Source organism: Mytilus californianus, unplaced genomic scaffold (assembly GCF_021869535.1).
Source record: "Mytilus californianus isolate M0D057914Y unplaced genomic scaffold, xbMytCali1.0.p SCAF_4, whole genome shotgun sequence".
Classification (NCBI taxonomy): Eukaryota; Metazoa; Mollusca; class Bivalvia; order Mytilida; family Mytilidae; genus Mytilus; species Mytilus californianus.
The window spans coordinates 8,906,988-8,932,153 of NW_026262690.1; the positions used below are offsets into that span (position 1 = coordinate 8,906,988).

Sequence of the window (25,166 nt, forward strand, 5' to 3'; positions counted from 1 at the left end):
TTAAGAAGTAAGCTAATGCCGCCGCCGCCGGATCACTATCCCTATGTCGAGCTTTCTGCGACAAAAGTCGCAGGCTTGACAAAAACCTAATTTATTATCATACAGCACTATATATTCCTTATACAATCTAGCCTTAGTCTCTGACAAATTAAAATAAAACATATTTGAATCCAACAAATTTAATCTATCTATATGTCAGTCACAAATTTTCAACAATAAAATAATTGGCACTGAACTAATTCTTTGCCTAATTGCACAGAAAAAAATCATGTCAATTCATAAATTCTGTTTTCCTAAGTTGTATCAAGAAAGTCGTATTTTTCATTTTGAGATGATCAGATTAACCACTTTCTCCGAATGATGTTGTAAAGTCATCAAACTTTTTGAGTTCCATATCAGTAACAGTTCGACCATGGCTCTGTACAGACTTCTCAAAGTCTTGTATTGCTACATTTCTAGGAATTACCTTCAATATAATACAATACCATGTTTTAATAGCAATCTATTATATATAAAAAAGAGATGTATGGTATATATAAGTAAGACAACAACCCAACAACACAAAAAATCCTAAAAGACATCTGAAGGTCAATTTATTGTCTTCAACAATAGACAGTTATCTATAAAATATGACAAACAAGTCAGAAGTTACCTAAAATACTATATACTTTTTAGGAAACTGTAGTAAGTGAAGTGCTCATTTAGAAGAATATGCAAAATTTCCACAAATGCAAAACATCTATCCAATAGGCAGCTAGATTTTTAATACAAAGTAAAGATAATCTGATCTTTAAGCTTGTATCAATGGTAATACTATGAATGTCAACAAGTTATTAAGTATTGGTATTTTGCTTGTAACAAACATACAATAATACTTCATTATTCAGACTTTTTTTTCGTGTGTATTTTTATTAAATTAGGTATAAAATATTTAATTCTTATATTAATCCAGCATATATCAAAAATTGTACTCAATGGCATCAGCCATATTGGTAGTGGAAGAACAATGGGATTATGATATCTAAACAAATTCTCAAGGGGCACATTAAAGGACTACTTCCCCATTCCCATATCTGATGCCTATATTGGCTCAATAAATACAGGACAACTGATCATTTCAACTTTAACCTTTATATTCTTTTTATAGTAATAACAGCCGTGTTGAATAGTAAACAAATGGAAATCAACAGCAGATATAAATTATAACCATAACACTATAAATATAATAAAATGCTCCGCAGGGCGCAGCTTGATACGACCGCAGAGGTTGAACCCTGAACAGTTGGGGCAAGTATGGACACAACATTCAAGCTTGATACAGCTCTGAATTTGGACTGTGATTAAATATTTGACACAGCATAGGTTTCTGACACAGAATAAATGTGGTCTAAGAACTTAAAAATTTTAAATTGGACATTCACCTATTATGGTCTAATATCCAAAATCTAAATACATGGTTAGATTCAGCATCTCAAAGAACCCCAAGAATTCAATTTTTGATGAAATCAAACAAAGTTTAATTTTGGACCCTTTTGATCTCAATGTGGACAAAGTTGATAACGGGGCCCAAAAATCAAAAATATAAATACATGGTTAGATTCAGCATATCAAAGAACCCCATATATTCAATTTTTGTTGAAATCAAACAAAGTTTAATTTTGGACCCCGATTTGGACCAACTTGAAAACTGGGCCCATAATCAAAAATCTAAATACATGTTTAGATTCAGCATATCAAAGAACCCTAAAAATTCAATTTTTGTTAAAATCAAACTTAGTTTAATTTTGGACCCTTTGGACCTTTATGTAGACCAATTTGAAAACGGAACCAAAAATTAAGAATCTAAATACACGTTAGATTCGGCATATCAAAGAACCTCAATAATTCAATTTTTGATGAAATCAAACAAAGTTAAATTTTGGACCCTTTGGACCTCAATGTGGACCAATTTAAAAACGGGGCCCAAAATCCAAAAACTTAACACACGGTTAGATTCAGCATATTAAAGAACCCCAAGAATTCAAGAATAAAACCCCATTGAAATTGATCAAGAAATAAGCAATTTATACGAAGTATCTTCTTTTGCACAATACTGTGCAATTGAATATTTCTTGCTATTGCGCAATACTGTACAATTGACAATTTCTTGCTATTGTGCAATATTGTGCTATTGGATATTTCTTGCTACTGCGCAATACTGTGCAATTGAAGATTTCTTGCTATTGTGCAATACTGTGCAATTAAAGATTTCTTGCTATTGTGCAATACTGTGCAATTGAAAATTTCTTGCTATTGCACAATACTTATTATATAATAATTTACACATCCTGTTTGGTGTGTATCTCCTACCATATCATTATTATTTGCTTTTAAATATAAATCAGAAATAACCAACTTAAAATGGAAAATTTTAAAAGAAAAAAAAAATGAAAAAAGAAAACCCCCACCACCCCCCAAATTTTTTGAACCCCCTTATGATTCATCACCCCCAAACTCAATCCCAGCCTTCCCTTTGTGGTATGGTACCTTGCAGTACAATTTCAGAGAGATCCATACACTTGAACACAAGTTATTGTCTGAAAACTAGAAAAATGCTTATTTTTGGCACCTTTTTGGCCCCCAATTCCTAAACGTTTGGGGCAATTACTCCCAAACTCAATTCCAGCTTTTCCATTGTGATATGGAACCTTGTAGTACAATTTCAGAAATATCCAAACACTTACACACAAGTTTTTGTCATAAAACTAGAAAAATGCTTGTTTTTTGCCCCTTTTTTGGCCCCTAATTCCTAAAATTTTCAGGCAATTACCCCCAAAATCAATTACAGCCTTCCCTTTGTGATATGGAACCTTGTGGTACAATGTCAGAGAGATCCATACACTTACACACAAGTTAATGTCTGGAAGTTACAAAAATGCTTATTTTTGGCCCCTTTTTGGCCCCTAATTCCTTAACTGTTGGTACCATAACCCCCAAAATCAATCCCAACCTTCCTTTCGTGGTATTGAACCTTATGGTAAAATTTCATGGAGATCCATTTACTTAAACTAAAGTTAGAGTGCGAAAACAAATGTGTCTTCAGACGACGCCAGACGACGACGACAACGACGACGACAACGACGACAATGTCATACCAATATACGACCGAAAATTTTTAATTTTTGCGTTCGTATAAAAATAAGGAGGTGGTATGGTTGGCAAATGGACGACTCTTCCCTAAAAGACCAAAGGAGGAGGATGTGAATAAGAAAGATTCAGATCAGGTTTTTCTTATTGCACATAAAAGATTTTTTTAAAAGTTTACTATAGATGGGTTATGCCATTATTGTTGGCAATAGCTGACATTTGTCCTCTGGTCAACAGTAAGTGAGTAATTACTGATAGCACATAAAAAGGCTTAAATTTGGTATTACCTGTACACATGCAGAAGGGTCAGGTAAAACTCATCAACACAGGCATGTGTAAATTGGGGCACAAAAAGTGTTTATAAAAGCTACTTAGAAATATGTCCTCACCTTTTCTGGTGGAAATGAATTCATTGTAGCCTCTATCGAGAAATCTTCATCTGGATTACAAGGCATAAACTTCCCATCTGCATAATAACAAAATATAATATCTATAATCATTTATGTCATACGAATCTGCATAATTCTGAGCTATGTGTCATTTTTTAAGGACACTTTTATTAAGATAAGTATGTTGCAAGAAAAAAGAATCTTTCAAGAAGCAATATTGATTTTGACTAGACATCATTGAGATGGGAGCTATCTCTGTGGGCCCCGCTGTGAATAACGTGTGGTAAAAAATTTGTATCTTTACCATAGGACATGGGGTTGTCATCTGAAACCAAAATTTTTGACCTTGGCCTTTAACTTAGGAAGTTGTACAAACATTATAACACACCCTCTGGTGTTGGTTAATATACATGTCAAGTATAAAGTATGAAATCATAACGGTTCTCTAGATATAGAGCGGACACAATTTGTTACAGACAGACGGACAGACGGAAGGACAGAAGGACGGACAGACGGAAGGACAGACGGATGGACGGAAAGACTGATCACTAGAAGGCGACCCGCCATTAGGCGGAGCCCTAATTATAAAAAACAACTAAATGTTATCAAAGATCGTAGAGTAATCTTAAAATCTAAATTATTTCATAATTAGCTGAAATGGAAAAGATTCTTCTATACATATACCAGTACAAACAAAAGGAACTTAATCAATAACATTATATCTGCTATTCATACTTCAAGGTGATGAAAAATATAAAACTGTCAAATGCATAGCTTCCCTTGTGGAGTAAAGGCTTTTGCTTACAACTAAAGATATTAATGTCACTCAGAAGAGTATTGTTTATTAATGTTATTATTTTCTATTATTTTCTATACATTGTTATATCTATTTCAAATGAGCAAAAGGAGATTGCTAATTGGTCATCATAGCATACTTTCTCTTTGTCTTGTCATAACATACGTTTTTCCTATAATTATTTTCCCATGATCTCTGATTGGTAAGAACTTCTCTTTATCATCTATAAGAATACATGTACATATCTGTGATGCACAGAACCAACCTTGTCTCTGTTTCCAGTGAGTAGATACCTGGAGATCCCTAATTGGACCAAACAAAGCCTCTAACATCATATTGGCTATATCACTGCCAGAATACCCTTCAGTCCTTTCACACAACTGGTCCCATTCAGTATCAGTCAGGTCTATCTTATTGTCTCTAGTGTGAATTTTCATCAGGACTTTTCTGGCCTCTCTGAAAATGAAACATAGACCTAATTACATGTAAAAAAAATCATGAATTTCATGTCTAACAACAAGTTTCTTACCGCACAAATCCTCAATATCGTGGAATAATGTGATTTTGAAAATTTTGTGTCTTTTTTCCAGTCACAACCTCTGGGAAATGTGAAATTCATATTTTAAAAAAATTAACAGTTGCAGTGTATTTATTCTTGAGACAACTTCTCTCTATCAGTCAGTTTGTTTATAGAAAATTTATGTGGTGCAACTAAATCATTTGTCCTATTCATACACAATTTCCTGCAAAGTTATAACACATATATCTCAATGTGCCCCATGGTTGTCTAAATATTTGTATTGTTTTCTTATTTTACAATGTGTTTGTCGGACATTTATGAAAGTTTTGTTACAACTTCTTTGCCAGAAATAATTTATTGATATTACCCCACAGTGGTCTTTTTCAATGTACAGAAGTATTGTGATTGATTACAAAGAATTCTGCCTAACCTGGTACTAGGGACTGTCTTGAAAATGCAGTGGAGTAAGAGATTTTGCTCAATGTTGAAGCCTCACTATGACTTTAAGATTAAGAACAGCAAAAAAGCACTGTTGGTTTTTTTATGTCATTGTGTGTAGAATGATTTTGTGTCATATATTGATACACCATATCCTTTCTTATCATTACTTAAAGCTGCAAGTTTGTAAAAATATTGTTGGGGAAATGAGAGATTGAAGTCAAATATTGAAAGAAAAACATGTGCATGCTGTATCATGCAGGAGGTTTGGAGAAACAGTTATATCTCAGTCAGAATGTCTTTTCAGTCATTGCTAGACACAGTTATTTTCAATGACCTAGCCCAGTGATGTTTAAAAGGGCCAACCAATGGATGAAATAGAATTTCTTACTTCCCTGGAAGTGGAATATATATTCGTTTTTGGAATCTCCTAAGGAAGGCAGTGTCCAGCTCCCATGGACAGTTTGTTGCACATAACAAGAATATTTTATCTGCCGAATCTGAGTTGTCTGCTCCTTCCATCTGTTTCAACAGTTCTGTCTTAACACGTCTTGTGTGTTCTTCCTCTCTTGAATTTCTCTGTCGACAAATACTGTCTATTTCATCAATGAAAATAACCTATCAAAACAATAAACAAAAAGTCAGCATGGCATATGGTGACACGGAAACTAACTGACCAATAACTGGAAGTCAGGTATTGATTTCCAACAAATATATAATTTAAATCTCAAACCAAATTTGAATTTTAGGAATTTCAACAATAGGCCTTTTATAACAGTTCAGACTAATCTATATACTGCAGAGTTCTCAAAATTAATTTCACTAACTAGTAAAATATATTATAGACCTGAATTAAACCTTCAGCATTAAACAACAGTTAGACATTCTCACTACCTGTATTAAACCTTCAAAATTATACAACAGTTTAGACACTACTTTGAAACATAGGTTCAATAGATTCTATTTTCAGTATTATAAATGTATCATAATTGGAGCATAATTCAAAATTTTGAGTGTTTGCCATTTTTTATTTGAAACTTGAAATGTCATGTGACGAATCATATTGTCACAAATTATTTTAGTTGTTGTTAGAAACAATATATACATCTAAATTATGCATGCTTTGTTTGGCGTAGAACTGCCTTATATAAGAAATGGTAAGTTTTTCTTTTTTGTATGCCTATATATATAGCTATTAACATGACATTATTTTCTGGTGAATGAAATTGGATGTAAGTTACAGAGTTATCTCCACATATTGGTTGTTTCATGACACATTTTTCATATTATTTTCTTCAGTAACCAGAATTACAATTGCAACAAAAGCGGGTTTTTTTTCTCATCTAAGCATTCTAGATTCAATTGTCTTTAATTTTTTGTGTGTTTTTTTTAACCATAATCTGACCAATGACTAATGTTTAGATATACAATCACTCAAAAAAGACATTAAGTGACATAGGCACTTGTCTTCGAAATATTTGTTTACCTTTAAACATTTATTCATGTTATATAAACTTAAAGGTATTTAAATGAGAAAAATGAATTCAGAGACAAGTGCCTGTGTTCAGTGACACAATGGTCCTTATGCCTGTTAAAACATTTAAACTCGCTGCATTTTTATGCACCTGTCCTAAGTCAGGAGCCTGTTGTTCAGTGGTTGTCGTTTGTTGGTGTGGTTCATAAGTGTTTCTCGTTTCTCATTTTTTTTATATAGATTAGACTGTTGGTTTTCCTGTTGGAATTGTTTTTTTGGGGCCCTTTATTTGCTGTTCAGTGTGAGCCAAGGCTCCGTGTTGAAGGCCGTACTTTGACCTATAATTGTTTACTTTTTACACATCGTAACTTGGATGGATAGTTGTCTCATTGACACTCATACCACATCTTCTTATTTATATCAAAAGAAAATTTCATTTCCAAATCTCTTACACAAGATGTGTTTATACCTTTACTTCTCCAAATGCATACGACACTTTCAAAAGATTTTTTGGTTGTTTTTTTTTTTACACCTTCATGTGTCTAAAATTTTGTTTTATAAATTCAAGTATGATTTTTTTCATTCAAATTAATACAATTTTTCCATCTAACCTTGCCTTACTTATACCAATATACCACCTAACCTTGCCTTACTTACTGATCTACAACTAACCTTGCCTTTCTTACTGATCTTCCATCTTCCCTTGCCTTACTTACTGATTTACAACAAACCTTGCCTTTCTTACAATTCTACCATCTGACCTTGCCTTTCTAAGAGATCTACCATCTAGCTTAACTTAGCGATCTACCACCTAGCCTTACTTACTTAGCGATCTACCATCTAGCCTTATTTAGCAATCTATCATCTAGCCTTACTTACTTAGCGATCTACCATCTAGCCTGACTTAACTATCTACCATCTAGTCGTACTTAATGATCTACCATCTAGCCTTACTTACTTAGCAATCAACCATCTAGCTTTACTTAGCGATCTACCATCTAGCCTTACTTACTTAGCGATCTACCATCTAGCCTTACTTAACGATCTACCATCTAGCTTTACTTACTAATCCAGCATCTAATTTTGCCTTACTTAGCAATCTACCATCTAGCCTTACTTACTTAGCAATCTACCATCTAGCCTTACTTACTTAGCAATCTACCATCTAGCCTTACTTAACGATCTACCATCTAGCTTTACTTACTAATCCAGCATCTAATTTTGCGCTTACTTAGCAATCTACCATCTAGCCTTACTTACTTAGCAATCTACCATCTAGCCTTACTTAACGATTTACCATCTAGCTTTACTTACTAATCCAGCATCTAATTTTGCCTTACTTACCGATCTACCTTCTTGATTTGTAGCATGATTAAATAATTCCTTTATCAACCTGTAAAACACCATAAAAAAATTAAATTTTTTATTGAGTTTTCATTATACCTGTGGTCTTTCATGGTTCAATCTGTTAGCATTTTAATAACAAACTAATACTACATAATACAATTTGATGGATGTGGATGATCCTTTTTTTAATTGAAATTTTCAACAAAAGTACACTCTCTAAATTGTCTTACTACAAGTAACACATCAACTTATAGTTATCAATGATTCATGAAAATGAGGTCAAGGTCAGATGAACCCTGCTAGACAGACATGTATACCTTTCGATTCTTCAATACACCAATTAAAGTTAACCTATTGCTTATAGTACAATGTATTTGAAAAACAGACTTTATCACAAAAACTAAACGTTGACTAATGAACTATGAAAATGAGGTCAAGGTCAGATGAACCTTTCAGACAGACATTTACCCCTTACAATCATTCCATAAATCATATATAGTTGACCTGCTACTTATAGTATACAAGAAACAGACCAAACCACAAAAACTTAATATCGATCACTGATTCAGGAAATGAGGTCAAGGTCAGGTGAAACCTGTCTGACGGAAATGTAGACATTGCAAGGATCCCATAAACCAAATATAATTATTCTATTACTAATAATAAGTGACAAAAACACTGTAGGCTTTTTAAGCAGTAGCTGAACCATGAAAATGAGGCCAAGGTCAATGGACATATGACAAATTGAATCTTCATAACATAAGGCATCTGTATACAAAGTATGAAGCATCCAGGTCAACATAAAGCTTTATACAAAAAGTTGAAGCAGCCAGATTAGCATACTTATGTCTAGCATTCTGCAATTTCTTTTTCAATGAAGGTGATTCAAAAGGTAAAGCTTATCATATGGAACTGTAACATTACAGCAAAAAGTTCATCCAAATTCTTTTTATTTGTTCCAAATGTTTTCATTCATTTCTAATTGTTGGATTTGTTTGAGTTCAAAATTACCCATAAGACATTGTCCATCAATTTATGACAAAAATCAAACTTTGGAAATTGAAATCTGAGAAAAATGGCATTTTTTGGAGAGGTGGGTTAACCTTTTCCATTTGCCTAAGATTCTATTTTGAAGTGTACTTAAATTCCAATTTAATTTAATACAGTCTGCGCATATTTTTTTATTTCTAGATATGCTGATGCATGTGTGTAATAAGTCTGTGTTTTATCAAACATTAAAGAAAGTTTACTAATGTTTGTATTGTCTACATGATATTGTTCCTAAGATAGATTCATCATGCTAACATACATAAATTGTGTAAAGCTTACTTTTCACTCTCTCCTACCCAGCTTGACACAAGATCAGAACTGGACACACAATAGAATGTTGAATTAATTTCTGATGAGATGGCCTGGGCTAGTCTAGACTTCCCTGTACCTGGAGGTCCATAAAGTAATATCCTTTTCCAAGGTTTTATTCCACCTAAAACATAATTAGATTCATAAATAAAAAAGAAATCAAGCAAGGTAAGACCTTCTAGTATCAGTGGTTCCATATAGTACCATAAGCATAAAACAATAATTAATCAATGAATCTTTTCAAGGAATTGATAATTACTTCCCTCAGGTTAATGAAATGACATAGCTTATCTTACCTTTAAACAAATGAGGCTAATGTAAGGACATGGTAATTGCCTCCCTCAGGTTTAGCTTATCTTACCTGTAAACAAATTAGGCTAATGTAAGGACATGGTAATTGCCTCCCTAAGGACCCAACCTTACCTGTAAACAAATGAGGCTAATGTAAGGACTAATAATTGCCTCCACCAGCACCCAACCTTACCTGTAAACAAATGAGGGTAATGTAATGACATGGTAATTGCCTCCCTCAGGACCCAACCTTTCCTGTAAACAAATGAGAGTAATGTAATGACATGGTAATTGCCTCCCTCAGGACCTAACCTTACCTGTAAACAAATGAGGGTAAAGTAATGACATGGTAACTGCCTCCCTCAGAATCCAACCTTACCTGTAAACAAATGAGGGTAATGAAGGACATGGTAATTGCCTCCCTCAGGTTTAACTTATCTTACCTGTAAACAAATGAGGCTAATGTAAGGACATGGTAATTGCTCCCTCAGGACCTAACCTTACCTGTAAACAAATGAGGGTAATGTAATGACATGGTAACTGCCTCCCTCGGGATCCAACCTTACCTGTAAACAAACTAGGGTAATGTAAGGACATGGTAATTGCCTCCCTCAGGTTTAGCTTATCTTACCTGTAAACAAATGAGGCTAATGTAAGGACATGGTAATTGCCTCCCTCAGGATCCAACCTTACCTGTAAACAAATGAGGCTAATGTAATGACATGGTAACTGCCCCTCCCCCCTTTAGAATCCAACCTTACCTGTAAACAAATGAGGGTAATGTAATGACATGGTAACTGCCCCCCTTAGGATCCAACCTTACCTGTAAACAAATGAGGCTAATGTAAGGACATGGTAACTGCCCCGACCCCTTAGAATCCAACCTTACCTGTAAACAAATGATGGTTATGTAATGACATGGTAACTTCCTCCCCTCAGGATCCAACCTTACCTTTAAACAAATGAGGGTGATGTAATGACATGGTAACTGCCCCCCTTAGGATCCAACCTTACCTGTAAACAAATGAGGCTAATGTAAGGACATGGTAACTGCCCCGACCCCTTAGAATCCAACCTTACCTGTAAACAAATGATGGTTATGTAATGACATGGTAACTTCCCCCCCTCAGGATCCAACCTTACCTTTAAACAAATGAGGGTGATGTAATGACATGGTAACTGCCCCCCTTAGGATCCAACCTTACCTGTAAACAAATGAGGCTAATGTAAGGACATGATAACTGCCTCCCTCAGGATCCAACCTTACCAGTAAAAAATAATGTAATGGCATAATTGCCTTCCTTAGGGCCTGCTTACCTAACCTTTTTTGTAAACAAATGGGGATAATGTAATGGCATGATAATTGCCTCCCTTAGGGTCTGCTTACCTAACCTTACCTGTAAACAAGTGGGGACAATGTAATGGCACAATAATTGCCTCCCTTAGGGCCTGCTTACCTAACTTCATCTGTAAACAAATGGGGATAATGTAATGTTAGATAATTGCCTCCCTTAGGGCTTGCTTACCTAATTTTGCTTGTTAAGAATTGGGGTTAGTGTAATGGCATGATAATTGCCTCATTCAGGGAGTGTTTACCTTATCATACATGTAAACAAATGGGGGTAGTGTAATGGCATGATAATTGCCTCACTCAGGGAGTGTTTACCTTATCATACATATAAACAAATGGGGGTAGTGTAATGGCATGATAATTACCTCACTCAGGGCTTGTTTTCCTTATCATACATGTAAACAAATGGGGGTACTGTAATGGTATGAGAATTGCCTCCTTCAGCCAAATCATAGTATGTCACATCTGGCAGAAAATGGGTAGAAAAAAATATTCCCTTGAATTTGACAATTGTATGAAATTAACCCTGGCATTTCATTGCAGAAAAATATTCTGAGTCATAAACATATAACTTGGGTGTTTTAAAGCACCATTTTTTTTTTTATTTGGTGTTTCTATAAAACATTTTGGAAACTTGAGGTTACATGGTTACTATAGCTTGTAAGCAGGGAAAAAGGGGGTTAAAATTTGATTGGTTAACTTTCAGTGATGGTTATTAGCTTATATGCAATGTATGTGAAATTTTTTCTGTAGTACTGGACAGGATACAACTTTACTCATGCCAAGTATTTCTTTATTTGAAACAAAGATAAATTCTGCACAATTTTTTGAAAAGTGCAAATTTAATACAAAGACCAATAGGAGAAAACCATAGTGGTATTTCTCCTTCAAGGCTTATTTACCAAACCTCACATGTAAACAAATGAAGGTAAGGTGATGGCATGATATCAGATAATTGTCTATATATGGGCTTCTGTATGTATGTGCCTGTCCCAAGTCAGGAGCCTGTAATTCAGTGGTTGTCGTTTGTTTATGTGTTACATATTTGTTTTTCGTTCATTTTTTGTACATATAAAATTAGGCCGTTAGTTTTCTCGTTTGAATTGTTTTACATTGTCATTTCGGGGCTTTTTATAGCTGACTGTGCGGTATGGGCTTTGCTCATTGTTGAAGGGCGTTTGGTGACCTATAGTTGTTAATTTCTGTGTCATTTGGTCTCTTGTGGAGAGTTGTCTCATTGGCAATCATACCACATCTTCTTTTTTATATTGTTAGTCTAACCTTACCTGTAAACAAATGGGGGTAGTGTAATGGCATGATAATTGCCTCCCTCAGTGCTTGTTTGGCATCTTTTAAGCCTGCAATGTCATCGAACATCAATCCACCCTTTCCTATTATAGTTTCCTCAATGGCACTTCTTCTTTGGCTCCTTTCACCATCTACAAAAAAGTGAGTGCTAGTCTCAATTGGTAATGTTGTAATACATATGGTTGCAATTTGGCCCATATAATAGGTATTAACAAGGTAGCATTTATTTGAATGTTTTACAGAAAAGGTAGCATCTACTGTTTTCTCCACACTAACAAAGTTAGGGAAAAATACAGTCTACCAAGTTTATGTATATATACGCCTAAAAAGTATACAAAACAACACCAATATTAAGAAAAGAATAAAAAAAAAATTCAAATATAAGTATCTATAAATATTTCAGATAACAGATATCCTTCATCAGTATGATTATGATGATGTAAAATGAATCATATCAATCTATTCTGATTTAACCATAACAATCTTTACAGTTATACAATTAAAACCGAACAACGCTTGTATAATTCTAAAATTTCAAAAATGACTTTGGTTATGTATTTACAACAGAGACTACATAGACATACTTCCAAGAAGAACAGCAGTGTGGGACATGAACTGGCACAATTCCAAAACTTTACAGGTGATGAAAGTCAAGCTATTACAACAGAGACTGCACAGAAACACATTCCTAATGAACAGCATTGACCGATTTGACCTTGTATAATACTAGAATTTCAAATTTGACGAAGGTAAAGTAATTACAACAGAGGCTGCGTATTAACACATCCCTAATGAATAGAGGTTAGATTAGAGCTGGTATAATTTTTTAATTTTTAATTTAGACAAAGGTTAGGTAATTACACTGTGGCTGTGTATTTATCTATCCCAATTGAATAGCACCCTGCGATTTAAACTGGTATAATTCTAGAATTTCAGAGTATATATATAATTATCTTTAAAACAAAGGAGAAGAAAGCATTTAATCATAGGAGTAAGCTAAAATATTCGTAGTCAGTCTTCATAATTTATATTCTAATGTGAAAAAGCTCAATATTTGTTGTTTAGAAATAATGATAGACCAAAGTCATCTATGTTTTAACCTGAAACTGTTTCCGGTGATTTCTTTCTTTTCTTAGCTCCATCTGCTATTGTTGAGGTTGTACCAGTTGCTTCATTACCATTCAGCTGTTTGATTTTAGCTTGAAGAATGTCTGTATGGTTATTCAATGTCTGTTCTAGATTTACTAATACATGCTAAAATTAAATGAATGTTTTGAAAAATATGACGTTTATACAAAAATTATTTTATCAAAAGATCAAAGAGTTTTCTTTTTGTGTAAAATATATCATAATAATGTGCATACAGCGTACAAACATTCACATCATGATTTTTAAATCCTATTGTAATTAGATATATATTGTATTACATTGATGCTCTTGTAATATTATAATAATACATATTATTTATGGGAGAAAACTTTATACTTAGTTTGCTTAACTTGTGTATCATCCCTTTTGCATATTTAAGCAAACAAAATATGTTTAGACTAAAAATAGCTGAGTAGTAAATGAGTGTAAAATATGATAAGACTGAAATTGAGAATAAAATGTACTTTTAAGCTTTAAACTGGTGACAGATGGGAATAAATATTGAAGATCAAAGATTACTGGTATAAAGGATATGTCTATATTTCATTCATTTAAAATAACATACTGAATAAAGTTGGTCTTTTTCTGTACCATGTAACTGCTGTATAATTTGTCTACATCTTTCAATATTAATCCACATCAAGTATATATCTACATTAGCTGGTTTCTGTCCCTCTGCCAGGACTGTCTCCAGACTGAAATAACAAATACTACACAAATTTACCAGACAAGAATTATATACCAAAAACAAGGAATTATTTGAAACTGGAATAATTTTAAAGTCTGGAAAATTGAAATTGATGATGAAAACTAACCCAATTTAGGAGGGTTAGCCATGCATGCATGGCTAACGGGGTTAGTCAGATCATACTGAAATATCAGTGAAAGTAAAATTGACCTTTGTCATGCACGTATGGCTAACCCTCTTTAGTTTGGTTAGCTTTCATCATCCATTTCTTATCAATTTTCCAGAATTCAAAATTATTCCAGATTCAAATAATTCCTTGTTCAAAGATCTTCAAAAGTTATTTCTGAATCCAAATTAAGACATACATAATATGTCTGACAACTAAATCAGGTGTTTTATGGGTACATATTTATGTCAGAAAATGTATCAATTTGCTGAAGTTTGATAAATCAGAGATCATAAGATGTACAAATGCTAAATAGCATACTGAATAACAATGGTATTGTTACTACTTCTCATCCATTTAAAAAAAATTACAAAATCTACATGTATCTCTAATTACAGTCACTAAAACATGACTGTGGGAGCTCATTTTTATATTTAACATAAAAGTAAAATGTGAAGATACTAATGCATATCCCCCTCTCCTCTCTCTCTCTCTTGATTGATTGATTGTCGGTGATAAACGCCACCTTAATACAGCATAATTGGCTATATCATAGCAAGTTTTTATTGGTGGCAGAAGTCAGAGTGCTGGAGAGAATCATGACCTTCGGCATAATAACTTACAATCCTAGTCAATTAATATCTGAGTTGAATGCACCTGCAACATGAGGGGTTTGAACTCACAACCACAATGTTGACAGGTTAGAGATTGCTGTAGTTGAACTACTTAGACCACTCGGTCACCAAGGCCCCTGGGTATAATAAAGAGCAGGAGCCTAATATTCAGCTGCTTTACATAGAATGTAATATAAAGTTTTTAATTTTATAAGCCATGGTTTTTTTTTTTCATCTATTTCCATTCCAAAGAGGTTTAAATACATCTCAGTACCCTGCATTCCCCTTTACATCAACATGTTCTCTGGCCTACAGCATTTCAAGGTGAAATAACCTCAAAATATACACGTAATGGCCTCAGAGTTCATGGTGTTAAAATCTCCACATGTTCATTTTTGTAAATAAAACAATGTTCTGCATGAAATAAAATGCAAATGATTATCATTAGACAGCACTGTATAAAACATCATTGACCTATCAAAAGTACTTTTTCTGTGAATGGACCTAATAAAATAACTTAACATTCAGTGTTAAATAGAAGTACATGTATATACATATAACACATTGTCTTGGTCAAGGCATGATTGGTTCAGGTTATAGATGTGAAAATATTTCAAAATACAGAATTATATATTGTAAAAAGGGTCAAACAAAAACTAGGAACATTTGTAAAAAACAAACTTCCAAAACAAGTGATAAATGAATTAAACACTGTACAAATTCAATAAACAAATATAATTGTTCAGTAACCATGGTAACTCACCATACTGCAGCTTCTGATAACAAGACAAATGATACTTGTCTCACATGGGTCAATAAGTGCAATATATTTCAAGGAGTTGTAAAAGTAACATTTATTTTCTTAAATTCCTTTATCCATATAGTAAACTTGGATATATATGTATGATGGCTTGCTTAGAAACTAATACATTTTCACATTTATGGTACAATTTTGGGGTTAAAATATAAAATAAAATTTCCACAATTTAGCTTTGTGGCCTCTCAGAGTAAAAACATTAAAAGACATGAAAATGTGTGTTGTATAATATATAACACAATGCAATAAAAGAACAGCATTCCAATGTCCCCTGCAGATGCACATATTTATTCTGTCCAAGGTCAAAAACGGAAATATATTTCCTTATTTTGTTCTTTCACATTTATTCATAAATATTATTCCTACAGGTAATTAAGGTGTCAATATAAAAAAGAAGATGTGCACAGTATGATTGCCAATGAGACAACTCTCCACCAGAGACTAAATGAGGTAGAAGTTTGTTGACAATGCAATTTTCTGTAATTTTAATTTCCAAGGGGCATTACTCCTGTAAAAATAGTTTATTGGGAGCTGATTTTCAAACTTTTGAAATATCTTACTGATATAAACCTCATAAATCTCCAACAAGAAATGTAGGTCTGAGAGTGCTTACCATGCAATTTTTAATATGAAATAAATAAATTTCAAAGGGATATAATTCCTCCTAAAAAGTTTAAGGGGCTTGTACATGTCCATTTAAAACAATGCTGATATAAACCTTTGATATAAATTTCATAAAAGTCTTACAAGAAGGGGACCCTTGGGAGTGTAATTACAAGGCAATTTTCCATAGAATTCATATTTTTCAAGGGTCACAACTCTTTTTTTATCAGAGTTGATTTTCAAATTTGTCCTTAACATGGGCCATGGCAGATATATACAAAATGTAAACCTTGGCTGCAGAGCACAATGCAATTTTCCATAGAATTTATATTTCTCATTATTGAAGGAAAAAGTCCTCATTTACTCACACAAATCTAACTTTAAAAGATCAAAAATAAGTAATCAAAAATCTTTATTTATCGGTTATAATTCACTATTTTTGAGTATCATATTTTTTGAAAATTCTGAGAAATACCTTAAAAACAGAGTGCCAACCATTTATAACAAAAAATATTTAAAAAGAGACAGAAAATACTAAGGGGGACATTCAAAAAAAGTGGAAGAAAAATCTACAATACCATGGCAAAAAAAAAAAAAGAAGACAAACAACAGTCTACAAAAAACTATATAGCAGACTAAAGATAGAGCAAAAAAACCTGGATGTGATATCAGGTACACAGAAGGGTAGGCATATCCTGCTCCACATGTGCAACCCATGGTGTTGCTCATCATTTCTCATAGCAAGAAAAAATTTGAGGATAAGTTTCATTCTGTGATGTCACAATCAAGGAAAAGAGGACAGGATTGTGTCAGACTATGACAACTAGAACATATCTGTGGTCATCAGATATTCCCTCATGGTCAGTTAAATCATTAACATGATGATGATGATGGCCTCAGAAGAACTTTCAAAGGGAGATAATTTTAACAGTTTCAGATACAAAGTTTAAAATGCTTTTCAATATTCATTTTTCAAACACAAATGGTTTTTATTTTCTTGATTACCAAAAAGTTTTATGGGAATATACTAGTTTTACAGCTTCTTCCTCTTTTACAGGTTACATCTGCCTCGTATTGATTTTATACAGTTCTTCCTCTTTTAGTTTACAGGTTACATCTGCCTCGTATTGATTTTATACAGCTTCTTCCTCTTTTACAGGTTACATCTGCCTCGTATTGATTTTATACAGCTTCTTCCTCTTTTACAGGTTACATCTGCCTCGTATTGATTTTATACAGCTTCTTCCTCTTTTACAGGTTACATCTGCCTCGTATTGATTTTATAAGATCTTCTTCCTCTTTTACAGGTTACACCTGCCCCGTATTGATTTTATACAGCTTCTTCCTCTTTTACAGGTTACATCTGCCATGTATTGATTTTACAAGATCTTCTTCCTCTTTTACAGGTTACATCTGCCCCGTATTGATTTTACAAGATCCTGGAGGGAGCATAAATGGAAGAAGGGTCGTTTTGGGTCTATACATGTATATGTGTATTGATTGATATTAGATCTTAGATCATATATGTTTTTTTTTATTAGTTGTTGTTGGCTTTGAATTAGCTTTCGGTAGCTGTCAGATCTGTACTTTGTGTCTTTTGTGTTTTTGTTAGTTTTTTTGTGTGCTTTGTATTGATCTGATGAGTTAAGACCTTTTAAATTAATTTTTATAGTTTGTTCTTGTGTTGTACTGTTACACCACTGTCCCAGGTTAGGGGGAGGGTTTGGCGACAGCAAATATGTTTAACCCCGCCACATTCTGTATGTGCCTGTCCCTAGTCAGGTATCTGTAATTCAGTGATTGTCGCTTGTTGTCGTATATCATATTTGTTTTACTTTTATTGTTTTGTACATAAATCAGGCTGTTAGTTTTCTTGTTTGAATTGTTTTACATATTTCATTTTCAGGCCTTTTATAGCTTATTATGCGGTTTAGGTTTTGTTTATTGTTGAAGGCGGTACAGTGACCTATAATTGTTTACTTCTACGTCATTTGGCCTCTGGTGGAGAATTGTCTTATTGGCAATCATACCACATCTTCTTATTTTTATGTTCTGTGACCCTGAAAAAACCTTCAACAACATCATAAAGAAGAATATGGCGAGGCAAATTCATACCTGATTGCACCAGAAACATTAAAAAAAAAGAGGGTAGGATTTCCTGTAAATTTGTATATCTGTTTAGGCCACACTTAAAAATATTTTGGTTTGCCCAAACCCTACCCAAAGGTAGAGACAGTGGGTAGGTAGGTAGGCATTTTCTTTTTTTTTTTTCAACAAAGAGAAATTGAAGTGTCAGATGTTTTTTAGTCTTCATGTCTATCTGATTAAAAAAAAAACTTTTCACATCAGGACAATAAAAGATTTTGAGTAGGCAGCTATTTTCTGGGTAGGTAGGGTTAGGGCAAACAAACATATTTCTTTTTTATGGCCTGACTTAAAAGTATGACAACATGTATTAAGACAATAAAAATAAAATTCACAACTATTATAATTTGGGGAGCTCATCAGCCTCATTCAAAGTAATGATAGGGACTTCGTCCTCTTTCAAAACTAACAACCGTCTCAAATTATCATTTCACTGCATAGTCTTATAACATGATTTCGCATTTTCTGTGACTGTCTATAGATGTTTTCAGGTTGTTATTTAATATTTTCTGTTTTATTGAAAGGCGAAATCATATCGTGTATGGCTATTTTTGTATAGCATTTTCCGCCATGATTTCAGGATGGAAAGAAAATAACTCATAACTACCAAAAAATCAAAATGTAAGCAATTATCATAATAATCCTGAAATTCATAGAATTTTAAGTTAACAGAGATCCAAAATTTCCCGATTTCTTATAAAAATAAATATGTCGTTCATACAAAATGGTAATTTATGTGGTGATAATTTCAAATGTATTGATTAAATTGGAAATAACGACTTCAAATAAGACCTTGGCCAATGGGTTTAGCCATCTTCTTCTGTACGTAAATCCCTCCTTCATGTACGTTTGAGCACATACAGCTGACTGTTTTCATTTTACGAAAACAAGTTAAAATTAACATACATGTATGCACATCAAATTATTCCAAAAACTTTTAAAATTTAAATGTAGAATAAAAGTCCTTCCCTGTCAAAGTTTAACATGCACAAATATAATTACAGGAATATACATATTATATTCATGTAGCACTCGTAAATTTGCAGTGATATATATTGCATATTAAAAGCAATGTCAAGCTTTCAAATAAAATCTTAGAGCAATCAACACTGATTGATCTACTGAGTCACTGGATAGTGGTTTATTAAAATTATTAAAAGTCATCATTCACATATAAAAGCCATGGAATATAAGTCTAAAAGATCTACATAATAAATTTATCAGTAGATGATTGTTAGCCAGTTTCTGCATATCTATTTTTAAAAAAATGATCTATAATTGCACAGTAAAAAGTTAATCATACTAAATTCTATAAGATCTACTCTCTACTTTCTACTCTTCTCAAATTTTTATGCGAAGTCTTTTAGTCATTGTATATCAGTGATATGCAAGCTAGCAAATATTAAAAGCAGCAGTTAGTTATAAGCATACAGTTCACAATTATGATAGCTACTACAATGTATGTATAGTATCAGTGTATTTACTGAATACACATCACATACAATACAATACAATACAATATTTTTATTGTCAATCAAGGATGCCCTAAGAGAGCAGTATAATTACAAATAATTTATTACAATGATTATTATTAATTCTTAATGATATATGACAAAATATAGAATAGAGAAAAAATAAACACAAAAGAAAAAGCAAAACCCCAGATATGTATATATATTTAACATATAGAAATGTTGAGGCATATAGTCACATACATCATGTACATTGTGGTAATTTACTGTTGACATTTTAATGAGGAGATATGAAACCAATTTTAGGAACTTTATCTTTAGATGGATATTCTCCATCAATATAAAAAGCAAATTCTAAATTTAACGGGTGGGGATTATCTCCCAAATGGGTCATAATAACAGATCACAACATGAATAACCCATTTGGGTTTTTATCCCAAAAAGGATATAATATTCAGTGCAAAATATCTTAATTTTTGAGTTTAGCAAAAAGTGCATTCATTTAGGTCAATAGTTGCAACTTTTTGTTGTATTTAATAAAAGTTGCTTACCAAAAGTTGTTGCCTTTTACATGTTTTATGTAATCATTTGCAATTTGCAATATTTTCCCTTGTCAGAATCCAAAATTTTCTTTTTTGCACAGTAAAACTATATCCCACTTGGTGTTTTATATCCAAATGCAAACGGGATATACCCCATTTAGTGATTTCGGAGATATAATCCCAACTTGATATACGTTGGATACAAAACATGAACCTGAGGTCCCATTTTTAGGACTGATCACTTCCCTGCTTATAAAACTACCGACGGCTTGAATGGATAGATGAGAAACAGTTTATGATATGGCAGAATAAACATATTACCAGCTAACAGAGATTGCTCTCTTAGATCCATAAATATTTGCTCTACACCTCTTTGGACTAACCGGAAACTTCAAAACTAATATTCAGATAGTATGATCGGTAACGCTCGAATTCCGCTTCTTATTCAAAACAAGGTTTTCCCAAAGACAGACTCGTAGCCAGGATGTCTTGTGACTGAGGGGTTGCGCGAACAGTGGCGGATCCAGAAATTTTCATAAGGGGGGTCCGCTTAGTCATGCTTTAGTGATTCCCTAAATAATCAACCTAATTTTTCCCACAAAAGAGGGGGCCCGGGCACCCTGCCCCCCCCCTCCCCCCCCCCCCCCCTAAATCCGCCTCTGTCGAATTTAGTCAACATTATTGTATTCAAGGAGCTTCCGAAATATTACAGGACCTCCTGGCCATAATTCGAATTTCGATATTCGATATCATAAATCAATAAGGACCTCCTGAAATATTTGAGGACCTCCATAATTCGATTTCAGGATATTTCAGGCAGGATCTCCACAATTCGAATCATTTTAGGATATCCTAAATTCGATTTCAGTATATCCTTAGATCGTGTTATGTAGGTTCTCAAATATTTAAGGAGCTCCTAAAATATATTAATTTTGACTAAATCTGGACCTTAATATACAAACTTTAATCTAAATCTCGACTGTAATATTTTGTAGTTTTTATTTGATTTTCGTTTTTAATTTGTTTTTTTTTCAACTTTTTTTTCTGTACTCAATTTTGCTTTATTTTGGTTATTTTCGAGGGAGGGAATGTCCAACATAACCTGGCTACGAGTGTGAAAAAGAATGGCATATGAACCAATGGAGATACGAAGTTTACGTCATTGAGACAACAACCCAACGATGACTTTGAAACTCTTTGTCTAATGAGGCAAATTTGTTTTTAAACTCAGTGAAATATAATAGTTAAATTGCTCTTTATGACCCCTTCACATACACGGATTTTCTTACGAGAGAATAGAAAGACACAAAATATAATCCTCAGTTGAAAATTCTCTAAAATTCCCTTATTCGAATAGTGGATACAATGTAACAACCAGTGATGTGGTGCCTTCAACGTTACTAAAAATTCTAATTGTTTTTAAATATTTTTAGAGAGAAATATTTAAAACATGACACACATATAAACATTTCTTTTAATATATAAAATAGTTTGAATTCAGAAGTTTGCCATAAACAAAGGCAATAATTACATACACAAGAGAAGGAAAAATTGAGTCACATATATCATAAAAAATGCAAAATTTATCCAGGAAATTTAAACAATCGTGCTTGTACCAGTACTCATTTGCTCCCGTATATCTCTGGTTATCAATGATTTGTTTGGAAAAACTTGACTTTGCAAGTCAACAAGCATAATATATTGCTATCTCTACCGGAAAGCGTATTATCCCTGACGAATGCCGAAGTGGAAAATTGTGACAGATTGAAGGTACAAAGACTACCCCCCCCCCCCCCCCCCCCCTCCAACCTCAAAAAATATATTTTAAAAATTATACGACATACAAACTGCACAACTCTTGCTGATCTGATCAACTCATTAAGATAATATAATTTTTCTGCTAATTTTTTGTCACTTTCCTTTCCGTACATTTTTTTATGTCGTTGGACCATTTGCCATATAAAAGATATATCAAAAGTGAAAATGACACTAGTTAAATATAATGCGTTCGAAGTGCTTTTATCAAGAACGATAAATATAATGCAACCGAAGTGCTTTTATCAAGAACGATAAATATAATGCAACCGAAGTGTTTTTATCAAGAACGATAAATATAATGCGTTCGAAGTGCTTTTATCAAGAACGATAAATATAATGCGTTCGAGGTGCTTATCTTGATTTACACGGCTTTACCAAGAACGCTCGAAAACAAATCTTTGAGAGCTAAGGATGTATGAGAAAGCCAAGGATGCATATAAAGTGCCATAACTTACAATTGAATTAAAGCCTTTAACTTAAGTATTTGCTCAGAATTAACAATAAGCGTCAAATAATAGAGCTAAAACAATCATCTCTCAATTGTGCAAACATTCTATCAACGAAAATATCGATGTAAATGAAAATTGACAGTCATACGTGACCAATTTTTAATAATAATAAAATTTAATGTTGATAATAAATTAATATGATTAATGTCATCAAAACATATACGACACATTTCACAATACTGTTGATACATCTTTGACGAGATTATCTAAAAAATAATAATCATATACTTATACGAATTAAACACCGACCTAAATTTTTTGTCAAAATTAAACCGCACATTAAATTAAACATTTTAAATCATAAAATAAAAAAGAATAGGATCAAAAGATTAAAAGCTTTCAAGCAATAATACTAAATGTAGAACGTATCAACCTATATTCAAAAAGTGAAAATATTACCTTAGCTAGGTGAGTAATTTATTGTAAAATTTTATCTTAAGATGTTCTAGTAAGATACAAATGAAGTTCATGTATTAAAGGTGTCATTTCATTAACTTTACAGGTTGTCATAGATACCAAGCTTATAATTTGGTACGCTAGACGTAAGATTTTTATAACGACAAATACATACATACCCACAACACATACAAGATCCAAACACATTATTGATATTAAAGCATAAAGGCCATATTAAAATTGAGAATGGAAATGTGGAATGTACATTTCATGCGAAAGGCATAGCTGAACTAAGTTAAATAAGATAAGGACAATAAATACATATTATAACTCAATAACAAATCATCAAACACGAACTTGAAGGGCGTTTACAACCAACATTTCCAAAAACGTGTGCCAAATGCTACTAAGACTGTCTATGCCTGAAGTAGAAAAACTTAGTGCTTTAAATAATGCAACATAAACAGTCAATTTTCAGAGTATAAACGTACATGTATCATGTCAACACAACATTGCTGATTACTGGGCTGGTGATAACCATAGGGACGAAACGTTCACCAGCAGTAACATCGACCCAGAACCTTAGGGACGAAACGTTCACCAGCAGTAACATCGACCCAGAACCTTTGGGACGAAACGTTCACCAGCAGTAACATCGACCCAGAACCTAAGGGACGAAACGTTCACCAGCAGTAACATCGACCCAGTGGTTGTAAAACTCATCAAAGATATCAAGTTTATAATCATAATTTGGTACGCCAGACGTACGTTTCGGCTACATACAAGACTCATCGTTTCGGCTACATACACGTAAGACTCGGTTCGCCTACATTAGACTCATCATTTCGGCTACATAAGATTCATCGTTTCGGCTACATTAGACTCATCAGTGGCGATGGAATAAACAAAAAGTTGTAAAGCCAAATAACTCAAATACGAATAAAATCAGGAATTTACAAAATGTCTAAACTTCATAACTCATACCATGGTGGTATTCATACTGTAGCTTAGTTCTGTTAATTCATAACTGAAACCATGGCGGTATACATTTTGTAGCTAAGTTCTGTTAATTCATAACTCACACCATGGTGGTATTCATACTGTAGCTTAGTTCTGTTAATTCATAACTGATACCATGGCGGTATACATTTTGCAGCTAAGTTCAGTTAATTCATAACTCACACCATGGTGGTATTCATACTGTAGCTAAGTTCAGTTAATTCATAACTCATAACATGGTGGAATAAATTTTGTAGCTAAGTTCTGTTAATTCATAACTCATACCATAGTGGTATACATTTTGTAGCTAAGTTCTGTTACTTCATAACTCATACCATTGAGGTATTCTTTTTGTAGCGAAGTTCAGTTAATTCATAACTTATACCATGGTGGTATTGATACTGTAGCTAAGTTCTGTTAATTCCTAACTCATACCATTGTTGTATACATACTGTAGCTTATATATATATATAAGGATATGTGGTATGATTGCCAATGAGACAACTATCCACCAAAGTTCAAATGAAGTGGATTTTAGCAATTATAGGCAACCATACGGCTTTCAACAATGAGAAAAACCAATACCGTATATTCGGCTATAAAAGGCCCCGACATGGAAAATATGAAACAGTTCAATTGAGAAAAATAACGGCACAATTTATAACAAAATAATTTACGGAAAACAAGTATGACAGACATGAACCAACGACAACTACTGAACTACAGGCTCCTGACTTAGGACAGGCACATAAAAAAATGTTAGTTATTCTAACATTTAAACGAAGACTTTTTTTTTCGATTTCTGACGCAATAGAATTCTGATTTCATCACATGACTTTTTCAGAGGAC

The 25,166-nt window shown here is 33.2% G+C and overlaps 1 protein-coding gene across 1 annotated transcript; it reads right to left on the minus strand.

Annotated features, from left to right (window-relative positions):
• Positions 1-163: 163 nt before the first annotated feature.
• Positions 164-20,982, minus strand: LOC127737414 (vacuolar protein sorting-associated protein 4-like). The gene is made up of 10 exons (XM_052248066.1): positions 20,917-20,982; positions 14,114-14,243; positions 13,500-13,653; positions 12,378-12,530; positions 9,420-9,573; positions 8,088-8,136; positions 5,661-5,887; positions 4,577-4,767; positions 3,516-3,592; positions 164-466 (listed from the first exon to the last, which is right to left on the minus strand). Exons 2-10 carry the CDS (start codon positions 14,186-14,188, stop codon positions 341-343), a joined length of 1,206 nt encoding a protein of 401 aa, XP_052104026.1. The 5' UTR covers positions 14,189-14,243; positions 20,917-20,982; the 3' UTR covers positions 164-340.
• Positions 20,983-25,166: the final 4,184 nt, after the last annotated feature.